The following is a 19,457-nucleotide window of genomic DNA, read 5'->3' as shown; positions in this document are numbered from 1 at the left end:
AAGCGGCAGAAAGATAAACTGGGAGGGAAACAGTAGGGCACCAATATTTTGCTCTGCTGTTTCAGGCTTTCACAAACCCCAATTTCTGGAGGCAGAAAGAGGGCAGAGTGCTGTGGGAGAGGTCTTTAGGCTCTTTAGGCTGGTGATTTCTACCCTTGACAGCACAACTCAGCAGAGGAGATGTGCATAGAGCTGCAACTTGGTCAAAGGTTGAGTCCATGATATTTTTGCAGCTTTTATATACACCCATTTTGTTTCACAAAATTGAATCAGACCTGAACTTGCCCTAAAAAGAGAATAGCACCAATGTAGTAGTAAGCAGCCTCAGAATACAGAAAGGGCAGATTCCAGGAAACTGACTGAGAAGATGACAAGCTCAAGAACACGAATATAAACTGAAACTAAAAATAGAGGAGAGTCTTGGTGCAGAATTAAATCTTAATTTCTGTTGACAACTATATCATGGAATTTAGAGAGAAATTCTTTATATTTGAGGTAATAGAAAGAAAAGTTACAACAGTATAAGCCTACCCACTTAACCTGCAGAAGATACCCTATGTTTGCTTTGTTCAGGGTCCTGAACTTCTACTATAGTCTAGCCATTAAATTTGCTCTGGAGTTGCTGGACTGCAGTTCTGTGTGAATGGCTGAAAATAAGCCTTTGTTGGGCTCTTGCAAAACCCAACTGGAGCTTAAAAAGGGGAAGCATAAGAATCTTTAATCAGCCAGTACAGTACTTAGGATTTTAGAGATCAGGCACTGATATTAATAATTAATATTGTGCATTGTTTTCAAAAAGAGACCTGTGGCAACGTAGGACTGGATTCTGCCTTCAAATGATATAAATCTGCAGTGACTCTGCTACCAGGGCCGCTCCAGGCACCAGCTGACCAAGCATGTGTTTGGGGCGGCACTTGGGGGCGGGGCGGCGCTCGGGTTTTTATTTATTTATTTATTTATTGGTTCGTCGGGGCAGCACTGGAGGGGGGGTTTTTTGTTTCCGTGGCGCAGCGCACGGGGGGGCAGGGCTTCAGGCGGAGCGGCGATCAGAGGGGGGCAGGAGCTGGCACGGCATGGCGCTCGGAGGAGGGGTGGGGGCTTGGCACGGCGCTCGAGAGGTGGTTGCTTCGGGCAGCGCGGCGCTTGGGGGGGCGGGGCTTCGGGTGGTATGGTGCTCGGGGGGGGCAGGGATTTCGGCGGCACTGGGGGGGGTTCGGCTGCGCGGCGCTTGCAGGGGGTACGGCGGCGCAGCGCTCGGGGGGGGGGGCGGCGGCGCTCTTCTTTTTTGCCTGGGGCAGCAAAAAAGTCAGAGCCGGCCCTGTCTGCCACGCTCGGCACAGTTACTGCTGAATCACACCCATGGTGCCCAGAGCAGAATCTGCCCTTGTTTCTTTAGATGGATGGATGTTCATAGTGGGGTCTCGCCTCTGTGCCTGAGGGGCCCTTTACTTTGCTTACAGACCATTCATTTGCAGTCCCTGAACCAGAAGGGCCTTTGTTTTGCTCCTGCCCTGCCTAGGAGTCCTCAAGCAGGGCTGCCCTGCCTGCTGCCCCTCCTCCCTCCTGATACCCCTCCCGCTGCCTCTTCCCCTCCTCTCTCCTGATACCCCTCCCGCTGCCTCTTCCCCTCCTCTCTCCTGATACCCCTCCCGCTGCCTCTTCCCCTCCTCTCTCCTGATACCCCTCCCGCTGCCTCTTCCCCTCCTCCCTCCTGATACCCCTCCCGCTGCCTGCTGCCCCTCCTCCCTCCTGATACCCCTCCCGCTGCCTCTTCCCCTCCTCCCTCCTGATACCCCTCCCACTGCCTGCTGCCCCTCCTCCCTCCTGATACCCCTCCCGCTGCCTCTTCCCCTCCTCCCTCCTGATACCCCTCCCGCTGCCTGCTGCCCCTCCTCCCTCCTGATACCCCTCCCGCTGCCTCTTCCCCTCCTCTCTCCTGATACCCCTCCCGCTGCCTCTTCCCCTCCTCCCTCCTGATACCCCTTCCGCTGCCTCTTCCCCTCCTCCCTCCTGATACCCCTCCCACTGCCTGCTGCCCCTCCTCCCTCCTGATACCCCTCCCGCTGCCTCTTCCCCTCCTCTCTCCTGATACCCCTCCCGCTGCCTCTTCCCCTCCTCTCTCCTGATACCCCTCCCGCTGCCTCTTCCCCTCCTCCCTCCTGATACCCCTCCCGCTGCCTGCTGCCCCTCCTCCCTCCTGATACCCCTCCCGCTGCCTCTTCCCCTCCTCCCTCCTGATACCCCTCCCACTGCCTCTTCCCGTCCTCCCTCCTGATACCCCTCCCACTGCCTGCTGCCCCTCCTCCCTCCTGATACCCCTCCCGCTGCCTCTTCCCCTCCTCCCTCCTGATACCCCTCCCGCTGCCTCTTCCCCTCCTCCCTCCTGATACCCCTCCCACTGCCTGCTGCCCCTCCTCCCTCCTGATACCCCTCCCGCTGCCTCTTCCCCTCCTCCCTCCTGATACCCCTCCCGCTGCCTCTTCCCCTCCTCCCTCCTGATACCCCTCCCGCTGCCTCTTCCCCTCCTCCCTCCTGATACCCCTCCCGCTGCCTGCTGCCCCTCCTCCCTCCTGATACCCCTCCCGCTGCCTCTTCCCCTCCTCCCTCCTGATACCCCTCCCGCTGCCTGCTGCCCCTCCTCCCTCCTGATACCCCTCCCGCTGCCTCTTCCCCTCCTCCCTCCTGATACCCCTCCCGCTGCCTCTTCCCCTCCTCTCTCCTGATACCCCTCCCACTGCCTGCTGCCCCTCCTCCCTCCTGATACCCCTCCCGCTGCCTCTTCCCCTCCTCCCTCCTGATACCCCTCCCGCTGCCTGCTGCCCCTCCTCCCTCCTGATACCCCTCCCGCTGCCTCTTCCCCTCCTCCCTCCTGATACCCCTCCCGCTGCCTCTTCCCCTCCTCTCTCTCTCTCATGCCATCCCTCCCTCTCCCCCTTTCGAGGCCATTTCCGGTTGCCAGCCCGTCTCCTAGCAACCCTCATCAGCAGCCACCGCCCCCCTCAGCTCGGCTCCTTCCGCTTCCGCCGCTTCCCCGGCCCCGCCGCTGCTACGGGCCCTCCCCCGACCCGACCCCCCCTCCAGGGCCGCGGCCGGAGACACCTCCTGCTGCCAGCCCCTCCCGCCCACGGGTGAGACCCTCCCCTCAGGGGGACCTCGGGGTGAGACCCCGGGGCGCGAGCAGGGCCGGGGGGAGCTGCTGGGGCGGAAGCTGTTTTGAGGGAGGGGAGTGTCCAGGGCTGGGGAGGGAGGAGGTTATAACAAGGTAGCTACCTAATTTCCTCCCCCCCCCCCTCCACAGGTCATCGTCCCTGGCGGGAGGGGTAATTATCCTAGGCAGTGGGGAAAGGGTGGCGTTGGGGGGGGAAGGAAAGAGAAGAGCTGGGGGGGGGGTGGAGAGAAACCCCAAGAGAAGGAGGTTGTTGGGGGGGTTGTTAGACTGGGGGGGGGTCAGTATAATACCAGGGCTTTCACGGGAGGGGGAATTAAAGCTAGCTTTGATGGACACGGAGGCAGGGGGGAGTAAATAGTTTAAAGGGGGTGGGGTGTCGTAGATGTTAGACCAGTTCTTGGGTTAGGGGTACTACCTGAATTAAGAAGAGGAGAGGTTAATTATCAGACCCCCTTTTGTGGCGTGGGGGGAAGGGAGTTATTGGGAGAATAAGGCTATTTATATCAGGAAAAGTGAGGCTGATCATTTGTCGGAGCAGGTGCCTCACAAGAAGGGTGCGTTCTGATAGTAATTGGTATATCAGGCCGGAAGGGGAAAAAGAGGGTTTTGGGATAATACCAGGGTGGAAAGAAAAGCAGAGGTTAATTATCATGATAACAAGTGTAGGGTATCCAGTCTGATGAGTTGTGAGTCAGGCTTTGGGGGGAGGAAAGGGAGTATAATAATAATAATAATAGGGGAAAAGTTAAAGCATACAATAAAGGATGGTTGCTAAACCCACCCACAGTATCCCTGAACTGGGAAGCGAGCCCCAAGTTAGCCCTACTTGTCTTGTTTAATTTGACCATTTAGACAGGGAAAGCTAAAATCCATAAGGGATGGAAGGGGAGGAAAACAGCGGTCCTCCCTCCTCAGGAGTGTTTGCGGACTGGAGTTTGGCCTTTTGGACTCTGTGCTCAGTGATCCTGCCGGTAGTGATCACCTTGTGGTGCAGCTTCCAGCGATCCCGGAGGCAGGTGCTGAGGCGAGACATCTTCCGCCAGAGCAAGCACGACTGGCACTACACAGATCTCTTTGGCCAGCCCACCTATTGCTGTGTGTGTGCCCAACACATTCTTCAGGGAGCTTTTTGCAGTTGCTGTGGTCTATGTGTCCACGAAGGGTGTCTCAAGAAGGCCGACCAACATTTCCTCTGCAAGGAGATTATGATGAGGAGTGATGGTGCACCCCACACCTCTATGGCACATCACTGGATCCGAGGCAACGTCCCACTGTGCAGCTATTGTGTCGTATGCAAGCAGCAGTGTGGCACCCAGCCCAAGCTCTGTGACTACAGGTACAGCGGAGGAATGTGTTTGCATATGCAGGAAGTACAGTATCATGTCATTACTGGAATTGCTGTGGCAATATTTGGTCACCTTGCTGCTAAATGAAATGTTAGAATAGTTCAAGCAAGTTGTCCAGCATGAAGCTCTGTTAGAATTTCTCACAGGGCCTATCATCAATGAGACTGCTTATGATAAGGTGCTATTCAGCGTGAGTAAAGGTGGGAGAATGGAGTCATAAGTTGGGGGTAAAGCATAGCTCACTGTCATCTATTTTATTATTATTTCTATTACTGTAGCACCTAAGGCCCCCAATCAAGAATTAAGGCAGTATTTTGCTAGATGTTGTATAGGCATGTAGTAAGACAGTCCCTGCCCCAGAGAGCTTACAACGTACGGCCTGCTCCTGCAACAATTCATAATTTGTTTAACTTTACATACTGTGAGTAGTCGTATTGACTTAAAGAGAATGACTCACAGTGCATCAAGTTAAGTAGGTGCAGAAATCTTTGCAGGATTGGGGCCTGGACTTACAACAAAACACAGTATAAATTAAACAAGTATAGGTGCAAATGGGGTTCAATCCTCCTAAGACTATATTTCAGGGGTCAGCAACCTCTGGCACGCAGCTCACCAGGGTAAGCACCCTGGTGGGCCGGGCCAGTTTGTTTACCTGCCGCGTCCACAGGTCCACATCCCTCGGCCCGCGCTGCTTCCCGCCGCCCCCATTGGCCCGGAGCAGCGAACCGCGGCCAGTGGGAGCCACGATCGGCCGAACCTGCGGATGCGGCAGGTAAACAAACTGGCCCGGTCCGCCAGGGTGCTTACCCTGGCGAGGAGCGTGCTAGAGGTTGCCGACCCCTGCTATATTGTAAGCTCCTTGTGGTAGGGACTCTTTTTGTTCTGTGTCTGTACAGCATCTAGAACAACGGAGTCCTGGTTCATGAGTTGGTCGCCTAATGCTATTGTACAATACTACAAATAATAATAATAAGCAGAACTCCCCCTGAAAGTTAATGTGGAATTCTTAAAATGTCACCCATTAGCTTATGGTTACCTTATAATATAAATATCTATAATATCAAATCAGAAGTTATCTCAGTACCCTGAAATTAGCTTTTGTTGATTTCAATGTGACTACTTGTAGAGTAAGGTACTAGTCAACCTGATGACAGGTTTCAGAGTAGCAGCCGTGTTAGTCTGTATCCGCAAAAAGAACAGGAGTACTTGTGGCACCTTAGAGACTAACAAATTTATTAGAGCATAAGCTCTATATGCATCCGAAGAAGTGGGCTGTAGTCCACGAAAGCTTATGCTCTAATAAATTTGTTAGTCTCTAAGGTTCCACAAGTACTCCTGTTCTTTTTTTAGTCAACCTGATGAATGTCATGGAGTTGGTTCTGTAAATATTATCCTCATGGACCAAGTTCTGTTTTCGGTTAATCCACTGTAACTCCATTGACTTCACTGGACATACTCTGGATTTACATCACTGTAACTGAGACATTATACTTTGGGATGGACAGGTACCTGCTGCTTCATATTTACTTACTCAGGTAGTTTTCATGAGGCAAGCTAATTAGAAGAACCACCTTAGGAATCTTTTGCCAGGCTCTGAAGCTGTACAGCAGCATGGACGAATAGTCAATTAATATATTTCTATGTATAAAACGGCTATTCTTCTACTGTCAAACTCTCATTCAGTCTTGGCAATCATTTATTTAATACTGGTTGCACTGTTGGGTGATTCATCTGCAGTTTACAATATAAATTGTATCTGTTTCCCATCTTTTCTTCCTGTCTCTTTTCCCTCCAGTTGAATTTTTGTGTTTCTCAAGTTTCATTATCTTCCATGATTTCAGGAAGTAATGTACAGTATTTATTTAAGATGTCTGCATAGTGCTATAATTAACTGTGCATGGTACTTTGTATAGAGAATGAAGACACAGCATTTTACTCCGAAGGGTTTACAATTTCAGTGACATACATACTGTGACATGGAGAGATTATAGCAAACAAGAGAGAAGAAGAGAGGGATAACCTCAATCTTGTTTTTTGTGTAATTGTCTTCCATGGTATGCATAGTATTCTTTTATTTTTCTAAAAATAATTAGTGTGTTGGTATTAAGGAAATAGTGGGTCATTGTTGAAGGGATGGTAGCAAAAAGTTGAGCTGGAGATTTCAAATGGTCTCAAAATGAACAGTAGCCTTCAAAAACATATTTTGGCAGTCAGCTTGTATGGTAAAGAAAATAGAGTGTTGATCCCAAGCAAAGTATGTACAGATCTGGCATATTTGTTCATTAGTAACTGTACTGTCTGAACTCTTTCAGCGTAAAACCTGCCCTAGCAGCAGATGGATATTCCTGGAGTACCTCCACTGTCTGTCTAGCTGTATGGCTAGACATTGGAATTGTCTTGCACGTTGTCAGCAGCTGTGCGAGCTTCACACTGAAAGTTTGGGGTTCAGTACTTACTCTTAAATTAAATCTACTGTTACAGCTCAACTGTATTCTGAATTTTCCTAGGCACCTACTCTTAGATAATCTTTTCAGCAGCTGCTAATTTCTGAAAAACCCATGACTGACTTCCCTCTATTGTTCAACTAAATATCTTTGACCAGGACCAGCTCCAGGGGTTTTGCTGCCCCAAGCGGCGGGGGGGGGGGGGAGGGAGAGAGGGAAAAAAGCCGCAATTGCAATCGGCGGCACTCCAGCGGCAGCTCCACCGCGCCCCTTTCTTCTTCGGCGGCAGGTGCTTCCCTCCAAGAGGGACCCACCGCCAAATTGCCGCAGAACAGCCCAACGTGCCGCCCCTTCCCCTTGGCCGCCCCAAGCACCTGCTTGCTGGGCTGGTGCCTGGAGCCAGCCCTGTCTTTGACACAGATGAGAGTAGGTACATACGATGGTAGAGAAAGTATAATTGTGTCTATAATGTTACAAAGGAATTACTATTTTCCTCGATTATACTTGCTACCTATTTTTACCCAGCTCTTATGTGACACCTTGTAAGCGAGTAGAGCTCCAGAAGAGCAAACAACTCTCATCTGTAAGGAGCCTCAAGTGTGTTTGGTTGAGGGCAGGATTCATGGCCAGGAATGAAAAGAAATGGTCACCCATCGGGAATGTCAGTGTCCATGGTTATAAAAGCTGGATTAACGGCGGGACTTCAAAAATAGCTTCCACAGCTGCTTAAATCAGGTTTTTGGATGTGGTGAACCAGGATTAGCCTTCTGCAGAGGATGGCAATAGGTATTATAATATTTCCTCCTATATTGTCTCTCATCAGGACAGCTGTAGGAATAGGTTAAATTGCTGAGCAACTATGTGCAGTGGGATTTTTGTGCTACAGCTTTGTATAATGCTGTACAACTCTTAGAGTTTAGGATTTAAAGGGATGCTGTCAACTTTGAAAAACGACATTATTTACAAATTTATTATCTTCTTACTAACACTAAATTGTTAAATTAAAAAGCATTTTTGAAATTCAGATTATTTTTTACTATTTGAAATGTCTTTTTTCAGTTAATGAAAATTAATGGAGCTATTTACACTTTCACTTTCAGGTTTTCAATTCTGCAGTGTTTGTGTTGCCAGCTATGCCAGGGAATATTTATTTGCTTATAGCAGCTGTTTCTCTTGGAATTACAAAACATGTTAATGTTTCCATTGGTTTTAAATTTTGTAAAAGCTCATTTTTACAAAATCCTAAATATTTGGCCAAATTTGAGTTGACGGTGACCTTTCAGTAGTAGATTTGAAGCACGTCTGTTCTCCTTAAACCTACAGAGAACTTGCTCAGTTTTGTTTTTGTAATGAGTTATGACTATGTAGTGTGTCTTGTAATATTTAATAGTAATCATTTTGCCATAAGTATACCTGGAGTATCTTTTTTTAATGAGTGCACAAAAAAAATAGTTTTTTTTCCTACTTGGTTAAAGCTATAAATATCTGCTCTGTTTTTAGATGGAAGTAAATATTGTTCCAGAATGCTGTTTTGTCAAGTTGTCCGAAGGTCTGAAACTTTTCTAGTTATATTTTGATATCTGCCTCTTTGAGTCTATTCCCAGTTCCTTGGGAATAAATGTCTTGACTTTCTTCACACTCCATGCTGTCAATGCTCATGTATTCCAGCCCAAGACTGTGTGCACAGTGTAGTGTGCTGTGTACATTCACTTTTTTTAATATAGAAGTTAGGCAGTGAGAAGAAAGGAGTGAAGAGTTAATTGATAGCATGTCAGCAGTTTTTCTATATTTGCCTGTTCAGTTGTGCTGGCAGTAGCAATAGTAAATGCTAGTTTCAAAAAGTAAGATACAACAGTATAAGTTGTGCTTTCCACCTATTAAATGTTTGTTATTGAAACAGGAATAAATGTCAGAAAAGCCCAGATCCATTTTCCTATGTGGTAACGATCCTCGGTTTTCTCTCCTTTATGTCACTGTGGGTTTGTAAGCCCAATAGAAGGGAGAAGAGGAGGAGTAGTTATTTGATCAGAAAATATGTATATGGGGGGGGGGGAGAGAAACAACTTCATCTCAAGGCAGGTAGTAAATTATCTACTGACAGTTTATGCCAGTTTTGTTTATTTAGGGAATTGCATGTGATGTAGTTACTTGGTCTTGATTATTATTATGAGCAATGTGATATTGAGAACCTTAAATACACTTGCCTCCTATCTTATATCATTATAAGAGAATATTTGTTTCATAGCCTACAAAGTTCTGTGTTAGAGTTCAAGAATGCATGACTTCTAAACTTCACAGTTTAAGAAAAGTATTTGGTTTTCTAATGTATCATATGGGGACATTAGAAGTGGAAACGACCTACTTGGCCAGCTAGTCCACATCTCTGTCAGTGTGGAACTCTTCCCTTCAGTACATTTACTAGTGCTTTGTCCAGTCTAGTTTTAATGTGCCAAGCTACTTTGAGGAGGAGCTGGGTTTTTCTTACTATTCAGTCTGAATTTTTTATTTTCTTAATTTCATCCCACTAATACTCTTTTTGTCTGTCTTGAAGATCAGGTCTAATAAGCTCCAATATATTCGAAGTTGTGGTCACTGCACGTAAAATCCAAGAGTACCCTCTAATAACTCATTTGTCCCATGGTTCCTACAAATCTGCTCTGAGTTTTTCTCAGACTTATCAGCTTCTCTGCTCTCTACCAATTTTAAAATTAATGGTTGTTTGTGAATTAAAAAATTAGGCTATAGTGTGCTGCAGATTCATGCTGCATCTCCACAATCACCATTATAAACTTTCTCCATCATCTTCTGGTCTTTCATCTCTCTATATAATCATACAGAGAACATGAAAAGATGGGAGTTGTCCTACCAACTCTAAGAGGCTAATCTTGTCAAACTGACTGTAATGGGCTATCTTGATTATCACTACAAAAGTTTTCTCTTAATTAATTAGCCTCTTAGCGTTGGTATGTGTATATATATCTCCTTACTATACGTTCCATTCTATGCATCCGATGAAGTGGGCTGTAGCCCACGAAAGCTTATGCTCAAATAAATTTGTTAGTCTGTAAGTGCCACAAGTACTCCTGTTCCTTTTGTGGGGATAGATTCATCCACTGCTCCCGTCCTTGCTTGGCTTTGTCCTTTGCTTTCTAACCTTTGCATAGCCCTATATAAGTAAACTCAACCTTTCAATCCAAACAGTTGGTTAGAAATCAAGTCAAACCACCATTTGGACTCTTTTTGTTTCTATTTTCAGGTGCGTTTGGTGTCAGCACACTGTACATGATGATTGCATGCAGAGTTCTCTAAAGAGCGAGAAGTGTCGTTTTGGAGAATTCAGAAACTTAATTATTCCACCATATTACTTATCCACCATTAATCAGATACGTAAGGATAAAAGAACTGATTATGGAAAGGTAACTTTATCGTTATTTTTATAATACGTAATTCTAAATATTAAATAAGTGCAATGACATGTTGGTGGTTATACACTGAATAAGTGTTTGAATACGTAAATGCTCAGTGTGTTGATTTGAATTTATTAGTCATTTTATTAACATCCTGGTTGAGAGAGAACAGATTTTTGCATTTAATTTTCTGAGGAGACACTGAGGCTATAGTACCTTGCTTTCTTAAACATCTTAACCACAACTGTTTAAATCCCATAATCATCGTTAGTCAAAAATTCCAAAAGTAATTTATGCTCAATTCCCTGTTATATGTTAGAGAATATTCATTACATCTTTAGCAAAATCTGTAAACAGAGCCATTTAAAAGAAAACTGTTTCCATGCTCCAAGCCACTACTGTAGATATTGGAGAGAACTCCTATAAAGTCTTTTTTAAGGGATACCTGATAAGAATAAGCCTGTTAAAGAATAAACTTCCATTGTACCCAAAAATTAAATACTGTGAAAACAGACTGACTCTTCAAAGAGGTACAGCTGTCAAATAAAAATATTTTCCGTGTACCAAAATAGAGTGTATTGAATAATGCAGAGTGTCAACACTCGCAGTACCACCACAAGTTTCGTGATTGGGGGACTGTACCCTGGAAATTAATGACTCAAAGGATTTAGGGATCATAGTGAGCAAGCAACTCAACTCAACATGAATTCCCAAGAGCGATGCTGTGGCAAAAGGGCTAATGGGATCCTTGTATGTATAAACGGGAGTAGTGAATAAAAGAAGGGCAAGGTGAATTTATTTCTGCATATGCCATCGGTGAGGCTGATACGAGAACACAATGTACAGTTCTGGTGTTTACGGTTTAAAAAAGATGTTGGGGGGGAAAACTGGAGAAAGTGCAGAATAGAGCTGCAAAAAAAGATGATTTAAGGGCTGAAGAAAATGCCTGACAGTGAGAGACTTAAAGTGCTTAAACTAAACAGAGTAACAAAAAGAAGATAAGAAGTAACTTGACTAGTGTAAAAGTACATTACAAGGAGAAAATACCTGTACAAAAGGGCTATTCAATCTTGTGGAGAAAGACAGAACAAGAACTGGTGGCTGGAAGCTGTGCCAGACAAAAACGTGTGCCTTATTTTTACTTTGAATTTAAGAGTGAGAGCGATTTAACCATTGGAGCAAACTGCCAAGGAAAGTGGTGGATTCTCTATCTCTTTTCAGAGTAACAGCCGTGTTAGTCTGTATCCGCAAAAAGAAGAACAGGAGTACTTGTGGCACCTTAGAGACTAACAAATTCCACAGAATCCTCCCTACCAGCACTACAAAACCACAGAATCCTCCCTACCAGCACTACAAAAAAAAGGATTCTGCATGGACTCCTCCGGACGGTCGAAACAACAGACTGGATTTCTACATAGATTGCTTCCGTCGACGTGCAAAGGCTGAAATTGTGGAAAAGCAACATCACTTGCCACATAACCTCAGCCATGCTGAACACAACGCCATCTACAGCCTCAGAAACAACCCTGACATCATAATCAAAAAGGCTGACAAAGGAGGTGCTGTCGTCATCATGAATAAATTGGAATATGACCAGGAGGCTGCTAGACAGCTCTCTAACACCACATTCTACAGGCCATTATCCTCTGATCCCACTGAAGATTACCTAAAGAAATTACACCATCTGCTAAAAAAACTCCCTGACAAAGCACAGGAACAAATCCGTACAGACACATGCCTAGAACCCCGACCAGGGGTATTCTATTTGCTACCCAAGATCCATAAACCTGGATATCCTGGACGCCCCATCATCTCAGGCATTGGCACCCTAACATCAGGCTTGTCTGGTTATGTAGACTCTGTCCTAAGACCCTACGCTACCAGCACTCCCAGCTATCTTCGAGACACCACTGACTTCCTGAGGAAACTACAATCCATCGGTGATCTTCCAGAAAACACCATCCTGGCCACTATGGACGTAGAAGCCCTCTACACCAATATTCCACACAAAGATGGACTACAAGCTATCAGGAACAGTATCCCTGATAATGTCACAGCTAACCTGGTGGCTGAACTTTGTGATTTTGTCCTCACCCACAACTATTTCACATTTGGGGACAATATATACCTTCAAGTCAGCGGCACTGCTATGGGTACCCGCATGGCCCCACAATATGCCAACATTTTTATGGCTGACTTAGAACAACGCTTCCTTAGCTCTCGTCCCCTAACGCCCCTACTCTACTTGCGCTACATTGATGACATCTTCATCATCTGGACCCATGGAAAAGAAGCCCTTGAGGAATTTCACCATGATTTCAATAATTTCCATCCCACCATCAACCTCAGCCTAGATCAATCCACACAAGCGGTCCATTTCCTGGACACTACTGTGCTAATAAGCGATGGTCACATCAATACCACCCTATACCGGAAACCTACTGACCGCTACACTTACCTACATGCCTCCAGCTTCCATCCAGGACACACCACACGATCCATTGTCTACAGCCAAGCTCTAAGATATAACCGCATTTGCTCCAATCCCTCGGATAGAGACAAGCACCTACAAGATCTCTATCAAGCATTCTTAAAACTACAATACCCACCTGCTGAAGTGAAAAAACAGATTGACAGAGCCAGACGAGTACCCAGAAGTCACCTCCTACAAGACAGGCCCAACAAAGAAAATAACAGAACACCACTAGCTGTCACCTTCAGCCCCCAACTAAAACCTCTCCAGCGCATCATCAGAGATCTACAACCTATCCTGAAAGATGATCCTTTACTCTCACAGATCTTGGGAGACAGACCTGTCCTCGCTTACAGACAACCCCCCAACCTAAAGCAAATACTCACCAGCAACCACACATCACTGAACAAAACCACTAACCCAGGAACCTATCCTTGTAACAAACCCCGATGCCAACTCTGTCCACATATCTATTCAAGTGACATCATCATAGGACCTAATCACATCAGCCATACCATCAGGGGCTCGTTCACCTGCACATCTACCAATGTGATCTATGCCATCATGTGCCAGCAATGCCCCTCTGCCATGTACATTGGCCAAACCGGACAGTCTCTACGCAAAAGAATTAATGGACACAAATCTGACATCAGGAATCAAAATACTCAAAAACCAGTGGGAGAACACTTTAACCTGTCTGGTCATTCAGTGACAGACCTGCGGGTGGCTATATTACAACAGAAAAACTTCAAAAACAGACTCCAAAGAGAGACTGCAGAGCTAGAATTGATATGCAAACTAGACACAATTAACTCCGGTTTGAATAAGGACTGGGAATGGCTGAGCCATTACAAACGTTGACTATCTCCCCTTGTAAGTACTCTCACACTTCTTATCACACTGTCTGTACTCGGCTAGCTTGATTATCACTTCAAAAGTTTTTTTTTTTTTCTCTTAATTAATTGGCCTCTCAGAGTTAGTAAGACAACTCCCACCTGTTTATGCTCTCTGTATGTGTGTATATATATCTCCTCATTATATGTTCCATTCTATATGCATCCGAAGAAGTGGGCTGTAGTCCATGAAAGCTTATGCTCTAATAAATTTGTTAGTCTCTAAGGTGCCACAAGTACTCCTGTTCTTCTCTATCTCTTGATGTCTTCAAATCAAAACTGGATGCCTTTCTGGAAGATAGGAATCAGTCAAATAGGAGTTAATGGGCTGGTTACAGGACTAACTGGGTGAAATTTAGTGGCCTATGACATACAGGAGATTAAACTAGATGTTCTAATGGTCCCTTCTGGCCTTAAAACCTATGAATGATTTCAGACCAGTTTTAGGGGGCTCTTGTGATAAAACACAAGCAGCTCAGAAATTTTACCTGAGGTGCCTGTACTTCCCCCTTCAGCCTTTATAGGCTACTGTGCTGTTTATGACACAGGCAGCCAACCTTGTATGCCCTGAGCAGGGCAGATTCCAGGACAGCAGAGCCGGCCCCGCTCCAAGCTTAGTAGTCTTAGCCTTGCTATCCCCACAGGCCCAGAGCAGGAAAGGAGAGTTATTGGATGTCAGAGCACAGAGCAAACTTCCTCCCTGCAGGTTGAAGACATGGGGCAGCTGTTGGATCCGGCCAGAGGAGAAGTTGGGGAAGTGGGGGCTTACAGGTTGGCAGGAGGTGTAGGGGAGAGCAGGCTAGGGGAGCATGCTGGGGAATTGGGATGGCTGCAGGGGTGTGCCAGTAGGAAGCCTGGAGGACTGGGCAGCGAAGGTGAGGGAAAAGGGAGTTGGGGCCTGCATTATTGTGTATGATTCAAGGTTGAACTTTCAACCTATAATTTTCACACGCAAATTAGGGTATTCACAGGGGAGGTCAAAATCAGAAGACAGACAAAAAGCAAGATTTTCTTCTCTTTTTATCTTTGGTTCTGACTCATGGTATTTGAACCCTTGAGGTTAGCAGTACTGAAAACATGAAGTCGATTTAGAGGGGAACTTGCATGTTTGTGTAAATTTGATAAAAGCTATTTGTAGATATGTTCAACTTTGCTGATAATTTTCTGTATATCCCTCTATTATGGAAATCATTTGTGTTTGAACAAAAGCATTATCTGTCCTAAATCACGTTTTGATTCTTCCATGAGAGTATAGTCCTGGGTTTAAGACCTCAAGGCTGCTATGGAGATAATTCTGATGTGATTTCATTGCAAGATCCAGGTGTAGAAGAGGGAGGGACTGTTTGAAAGCTCTTGTTACAAATGATGATTAGCAAAAGTGGCAACAAGAAACTATGAAAAAAACACAAAAATGAAATGACTTTTAGTAGCTGTATTTTGACACTTCCAACTAAATCTTCACTGACTGGGAATGCTACTGGTTAAAATAAGTTGTAAAATTTATCACTTATTTGCAAAGGTTGCTTGTTTCTGTACTCACTATAAAGAGGGAATTAGCAACTTTTTATTTAAAATTATGGAGTAATTCATTCTTCCTGTCTTTGTGTGAATGGGGAATGAAGTTGGAATTCAAAGCCCCTCATTCCTTTCAGGTTTGTCACATTTGTGTACATATGGAAATTTTTTCTTTCTGCAGTTGGCATCCTCCTATGGTAAACACTGGACCCCAATAATAATCCTGGCTAATACTCGTAGTGGAAACAACATGGGCGAAACATTGTTGGGCGAGCTTAAGATTCTCTTAAACCCAGTTCAGGTAATTGTAGGGAAAAGCCATAACTATGTAATAACCTAAAGACTCAATTAAGATCACCAGCATTTTGTTTATATATGGACTACAAGATCTTTTTAAGCAGTTTGATACAAATCTCCAGCTAAGGAAACAGATTGGTGCAGTTCTCATTTGAAGAAAAATGGACACGAGGATTTTAGCACAGAATTGCAAATGCAACTTAAGGAAGGAGCGTTTTTGTTTTTTTTTTACAATGAGTTTGATAAGGAGCTAGGTGTCACCAAGATTTATAGAAGTTGAACTTGCAATAATCCCCTCACTGCTTTTATTTTCCATAAGTCTCCTATTCTTTCAGGAAGGTATGAGGCTTTTAAGATAGGGAACAATTTAAAAAACACTTTAAATCATAAGTAAAATCATAACTCTTATTTTTTTCTTTTCACTGTATGATGCGTTGTGCGACACCATCACGGGGTCACTCTGTCTGGTGCAACGGTCCTTAGTAGACTATGTGGGTTTGATATGATTCTTTTGAAACTTTTTAAATCCTAACTTTACTTGTGAAGATGGCAATACATCTGGCTATTTTCCTGTGTTGCTCTCTCTGTGTTGCCATTGTCCCTTAAACTCAACTGGGAAGGCACAGGATGCTCTGACGTAACATAGCTGTTCCTAGACTTCCTGACTACATCTTAATTCTCTTCCTCCAAAGTTCAAAGCAAGAGCCTTTAATGATTTCTCCTAGTCTGAATTTAAGGTCTTTGTTTAAAAAAAAAATCAATGCCAAGAGTAGTCTCAATGAATAAACTCTTTTACAAACTGAATTTTGTCTTTTTTTTTTTTTTAAACCATTTTTTTTATTTCATTACTTTTGGTTCTTGTAAAAGTGAAGGATTGACATTAATGGATTAAAAAAAATTATTTTGGGGCAAAATCCTACTTGCTTTGTTAATATGAATATTCACTGAAGTAACTACTCACATGACTCTGAGTAGGATTTGGTCCTTGGTATGATCATTTCTCAGTGTAGTTGACTGGAACTTACGATGATCAGTTTGCGTCCTGATATATAAAAGTGAAGATGTTTTGATCTGTGAAGTAAACCCTGTGTTGTGTGTCTTGTCTTAGACATTTTTATTTTCATTTGTTCATAGGTTTTTGATCTGAGCAAAATTTCACCTGCCAAAGCACTCCAGCTTTGTACCTTGCTGCCTTATAATTCTGCTAGGGTACTTGTTTGTGGTGGGGATGGCACAGTGGGCTGGGTCCTGGATGCAATTGATGAAATGAAGATAAAGGTATTGCGTTTGAATACCTTTGCATGTATTGTGGTGAAATAACTTTCGTAACAGGCCAAAGTGTAAGCCCTAATCTCTTATCTGGATATGGGTCATTCCTGTCTTTCAGAGTAAACCTATTAAGAAAAGTATTTGTAAAGTAGCTTATGTACAATAAAGAGATACAGACGTTGAACATTTAATTTAGAAGCCATTCTGCTCACAGAGTGTAGCCTATTTTATGCATGCCTTTGTAATCTAAAGAGAAATTTAATTTGCTGTTAATAGACTCATTAATATAGTAAGGTTCTTCTGCTCTGGCTGCTTATTTCTCACCAAAAGTATTTAGCTTCTAAAGCTACCAAAAATAATGGCACAATTGCAGATTGTGACTTTAGAAAGAGATTAAGGGACAGAAGTAGATAAATTATTAAATATTTGGTTTTCATTCTACCATTATTTACTGACAAGAAGTGAAGAAACTTTGTGTGTTTAGTATTGTTTCTAAATAGAACATCTTTTCAGTTTAAGAGGTGTCAGCAAGAACTCCTGGGATGTCTAATTCAATTGTCACCCTTTCTGCCTAGTATCCACACAGCTCCTTTTCGCTACAGAAAAAAGAAAACAGGTGGTAAAGGTCACAAAATTGGATAATAAAAATTTAATTCCCATTTCCCAATTTTCTGGAGCCAGTCAAAGTGAATGTTATATTTGTTAACTAATAATACTTTGTAAAGTACTGTACTGAAAGCTGCGACTGGGTCATGATGCATATCATCAACCTATGAACTCTTTTGAGAGAGACATATTTGCTGGTACAGTGAAATACGTGGAGGAAAATGTCTTCTTAGCCCTGCAGAGCTAACATACTTAAGATGGTGTGAGCTGGATTCTAGGCCCTCTCATGCCTCCTTAGCCGAGTTCTTGACAAAATGTTATGCTCCTGAAAACCCATTACAGGCATTGGCAGTACATAGGTATTCCTCTGTGGGCTGGGCTGTAAAACCTTTATTACTGGTGGTAAGTGAAGGGAGAAAAGAATCCAGCTTGACTCTCAGATCCCTGGAGGCAGGGCTGATAATAAGAAGAAACATCCGTTTTCTTATAAACTTATATATCCTGATTAAACAACAGTAACCGTGATGCCACTTTTTCAAATTACTTCTCACAGTTGAAAACTTAAATCTCACAACAGCTCTCTGAACTAGGTAGATAGACCAGCTTTACAGAGGGAAAGCTAAGGCAGTAAAGGGAAAGGCAAGATATTTTCCAAAGGGACTGCACACTTGGGGATATGTTATGTTTGTGCATTTGATATTTGCCTAGTTTAAAAATTCAACCTTTCATATTTTCTCGATCCCAAGTGCTTAGATTTGACATTTGCCGTGCTTACAGTACGTGCTGTGCCACTCTGTAATAACCATTGAAGCAGCTTTTCTGTTAATGGTGTTCAGCTATCTTCAACTTTCTGGGGATAATGGGGAGGGAGAGGACTCTAAAAAAGGAGATTCTAAAATGTACCATTTCTATGTCACAGGGACAAGAACGGTATATTCCACAAGTTGCAATCTTACCTCTCGGAACAGGTAATGACCTGTCTAATACGTTGGCTTGGGGTGCAGGTTATGCTGGAGAAGTCCCAGTGGAACAAATTTTACGAAATGTAATGGAGGCAGATGGAATCAAACTAGACAGGTAAGTAACACAGTACAAAGGTGAATCCCACAGCACCATGACTATTTTATCTATAAACTCCAGAAAGCATTACCAATCAATAGTAACACCCAGTGACCGCAGAGTTTTGGTAAGGAAACACAAGGCACCAGCAGGTGCGCACAGGTGTAACTGCTCCTGTGGGAAACTAGGGGCTACTGGATGTCAGAGATGGAGGAGCCTCTGCCGAGCAGCTTCTCCAATGCTGAACCTTTAGATATTTAACCAAACCTCTGAATCTTCTGAGGAACATCCGTCTTCCAATTATAATTTCTTACATTGCAGTTGTTGGTTTCTTATTGCAGTTTGAGTTCAGTGAGAGTAGTTCATCTTCTGTAACTTGGCTAAATGTTAGCCTTTTATTTTTCAGATGGAAGGTTCAGGTAACAAACAAAGGATACTACAATTTAAGAAAACAAAAGGTATGATTTCAAAATTACTAAAATGTGGATCTTACCAGATACTTGTATGAACTGATTATTTTATTTCCTACTTGCATATGCTTTTTAAATAAAATAAAATAAACTGCCTGGCCTGAAGGTTGTAGAGTAATAATACCTCGCTGATGGAGCACTTCTCATCAGAAGATCTCAAAAAGCTTTACAAAGGAGGTCTGAATCATTATTCCTATTTTGCCGATGGGGAAACTGAAGCACGGGGAGGTGAAATAATTCCCCCACAGTCACGCAACATGCCGGTGACAGAGCCAAGAATAAAACCCAGGTTTCCTGTGTCCTAGTCCAGTGCTCTGTTCATTAGGCTTTTCTCTCCGGTTCACAGTTCATTAGGAAAGTAGATGGAAGCTTTAACGATAATGACATTGGAGCATTGAAAACAATGAACTGCTTTGTTAATTGGCTGACACAGAAGTGAAGCTGTCATGCAAGTTTCCAGCAGTGCTGAGAACACTATTCTTACTACATGACAATCTTATAATTCACAA

General features: G+C 44.0%; 1 protein-coding gene across 2 annotated transcripts in view; it reads left to right on the top strand.

The window, feature by feature from the left end:
* Positions 1 to 3,504: 3,504 nt before the first annotated feature.
* Positions 3,505 to 19,457, top strand: part of DGKE (diacylglycerol kinase epsilon) — a 29,568-nt gene continuing 13,615 nt past the window's right edge. For both annotated transcript variants that reach the window (XM_054047542.1, XM_054047541.1), the window contains exons 1-6: positions 3,505 to 4,505; positions 10,216 to 10,375; positions 15,429 to 15,548; positions 16,679 to 16,822; positions 18,339 to 18,496; positions 18,885 to 18,936. In XM_054047542.1, coding sequence (XP_053903517.1) covers positions 4,048 to 4,505; positions 10,216 to 10,375; positions 15,429 to 15,548; positions 16,679 to 16,822; positions 18,339 to 18,496; positions 18,885 to 18,936 — 1,092 coding nt within the window. In that variant the 5' untranslated portion in view covers positions 3,505 to 4,047. The remainder of the gene's footprint in view (positions 4,506 to 10,215; positions 10,376 to 15,428; positions 15,549 to 16,678; positions 16,823 to 18,338; positions 18,497 to 18,884; positions 18,937 to 19,457) is intronic.

The sequence above is a fragment of the Malaclemys terrapin genome, chromosome 13, assembly GCF_027887155.1.
Source record: "Malaclemys terrapin pileata isolate rMalTer1 chromosome 13, rMalTer1.hap1, whole genome shotgun sequence".
NCBI lineage: Eukaryota > Metazoa > Chordata > Testudines > Emydidae > Malaclemys > Malaclemys terrapin.
The sequence above is the reverse complement of the archived record's forward strand: the minus strand, read 5'-3'. Positions and strand labels throughout refer to the sequence as shown.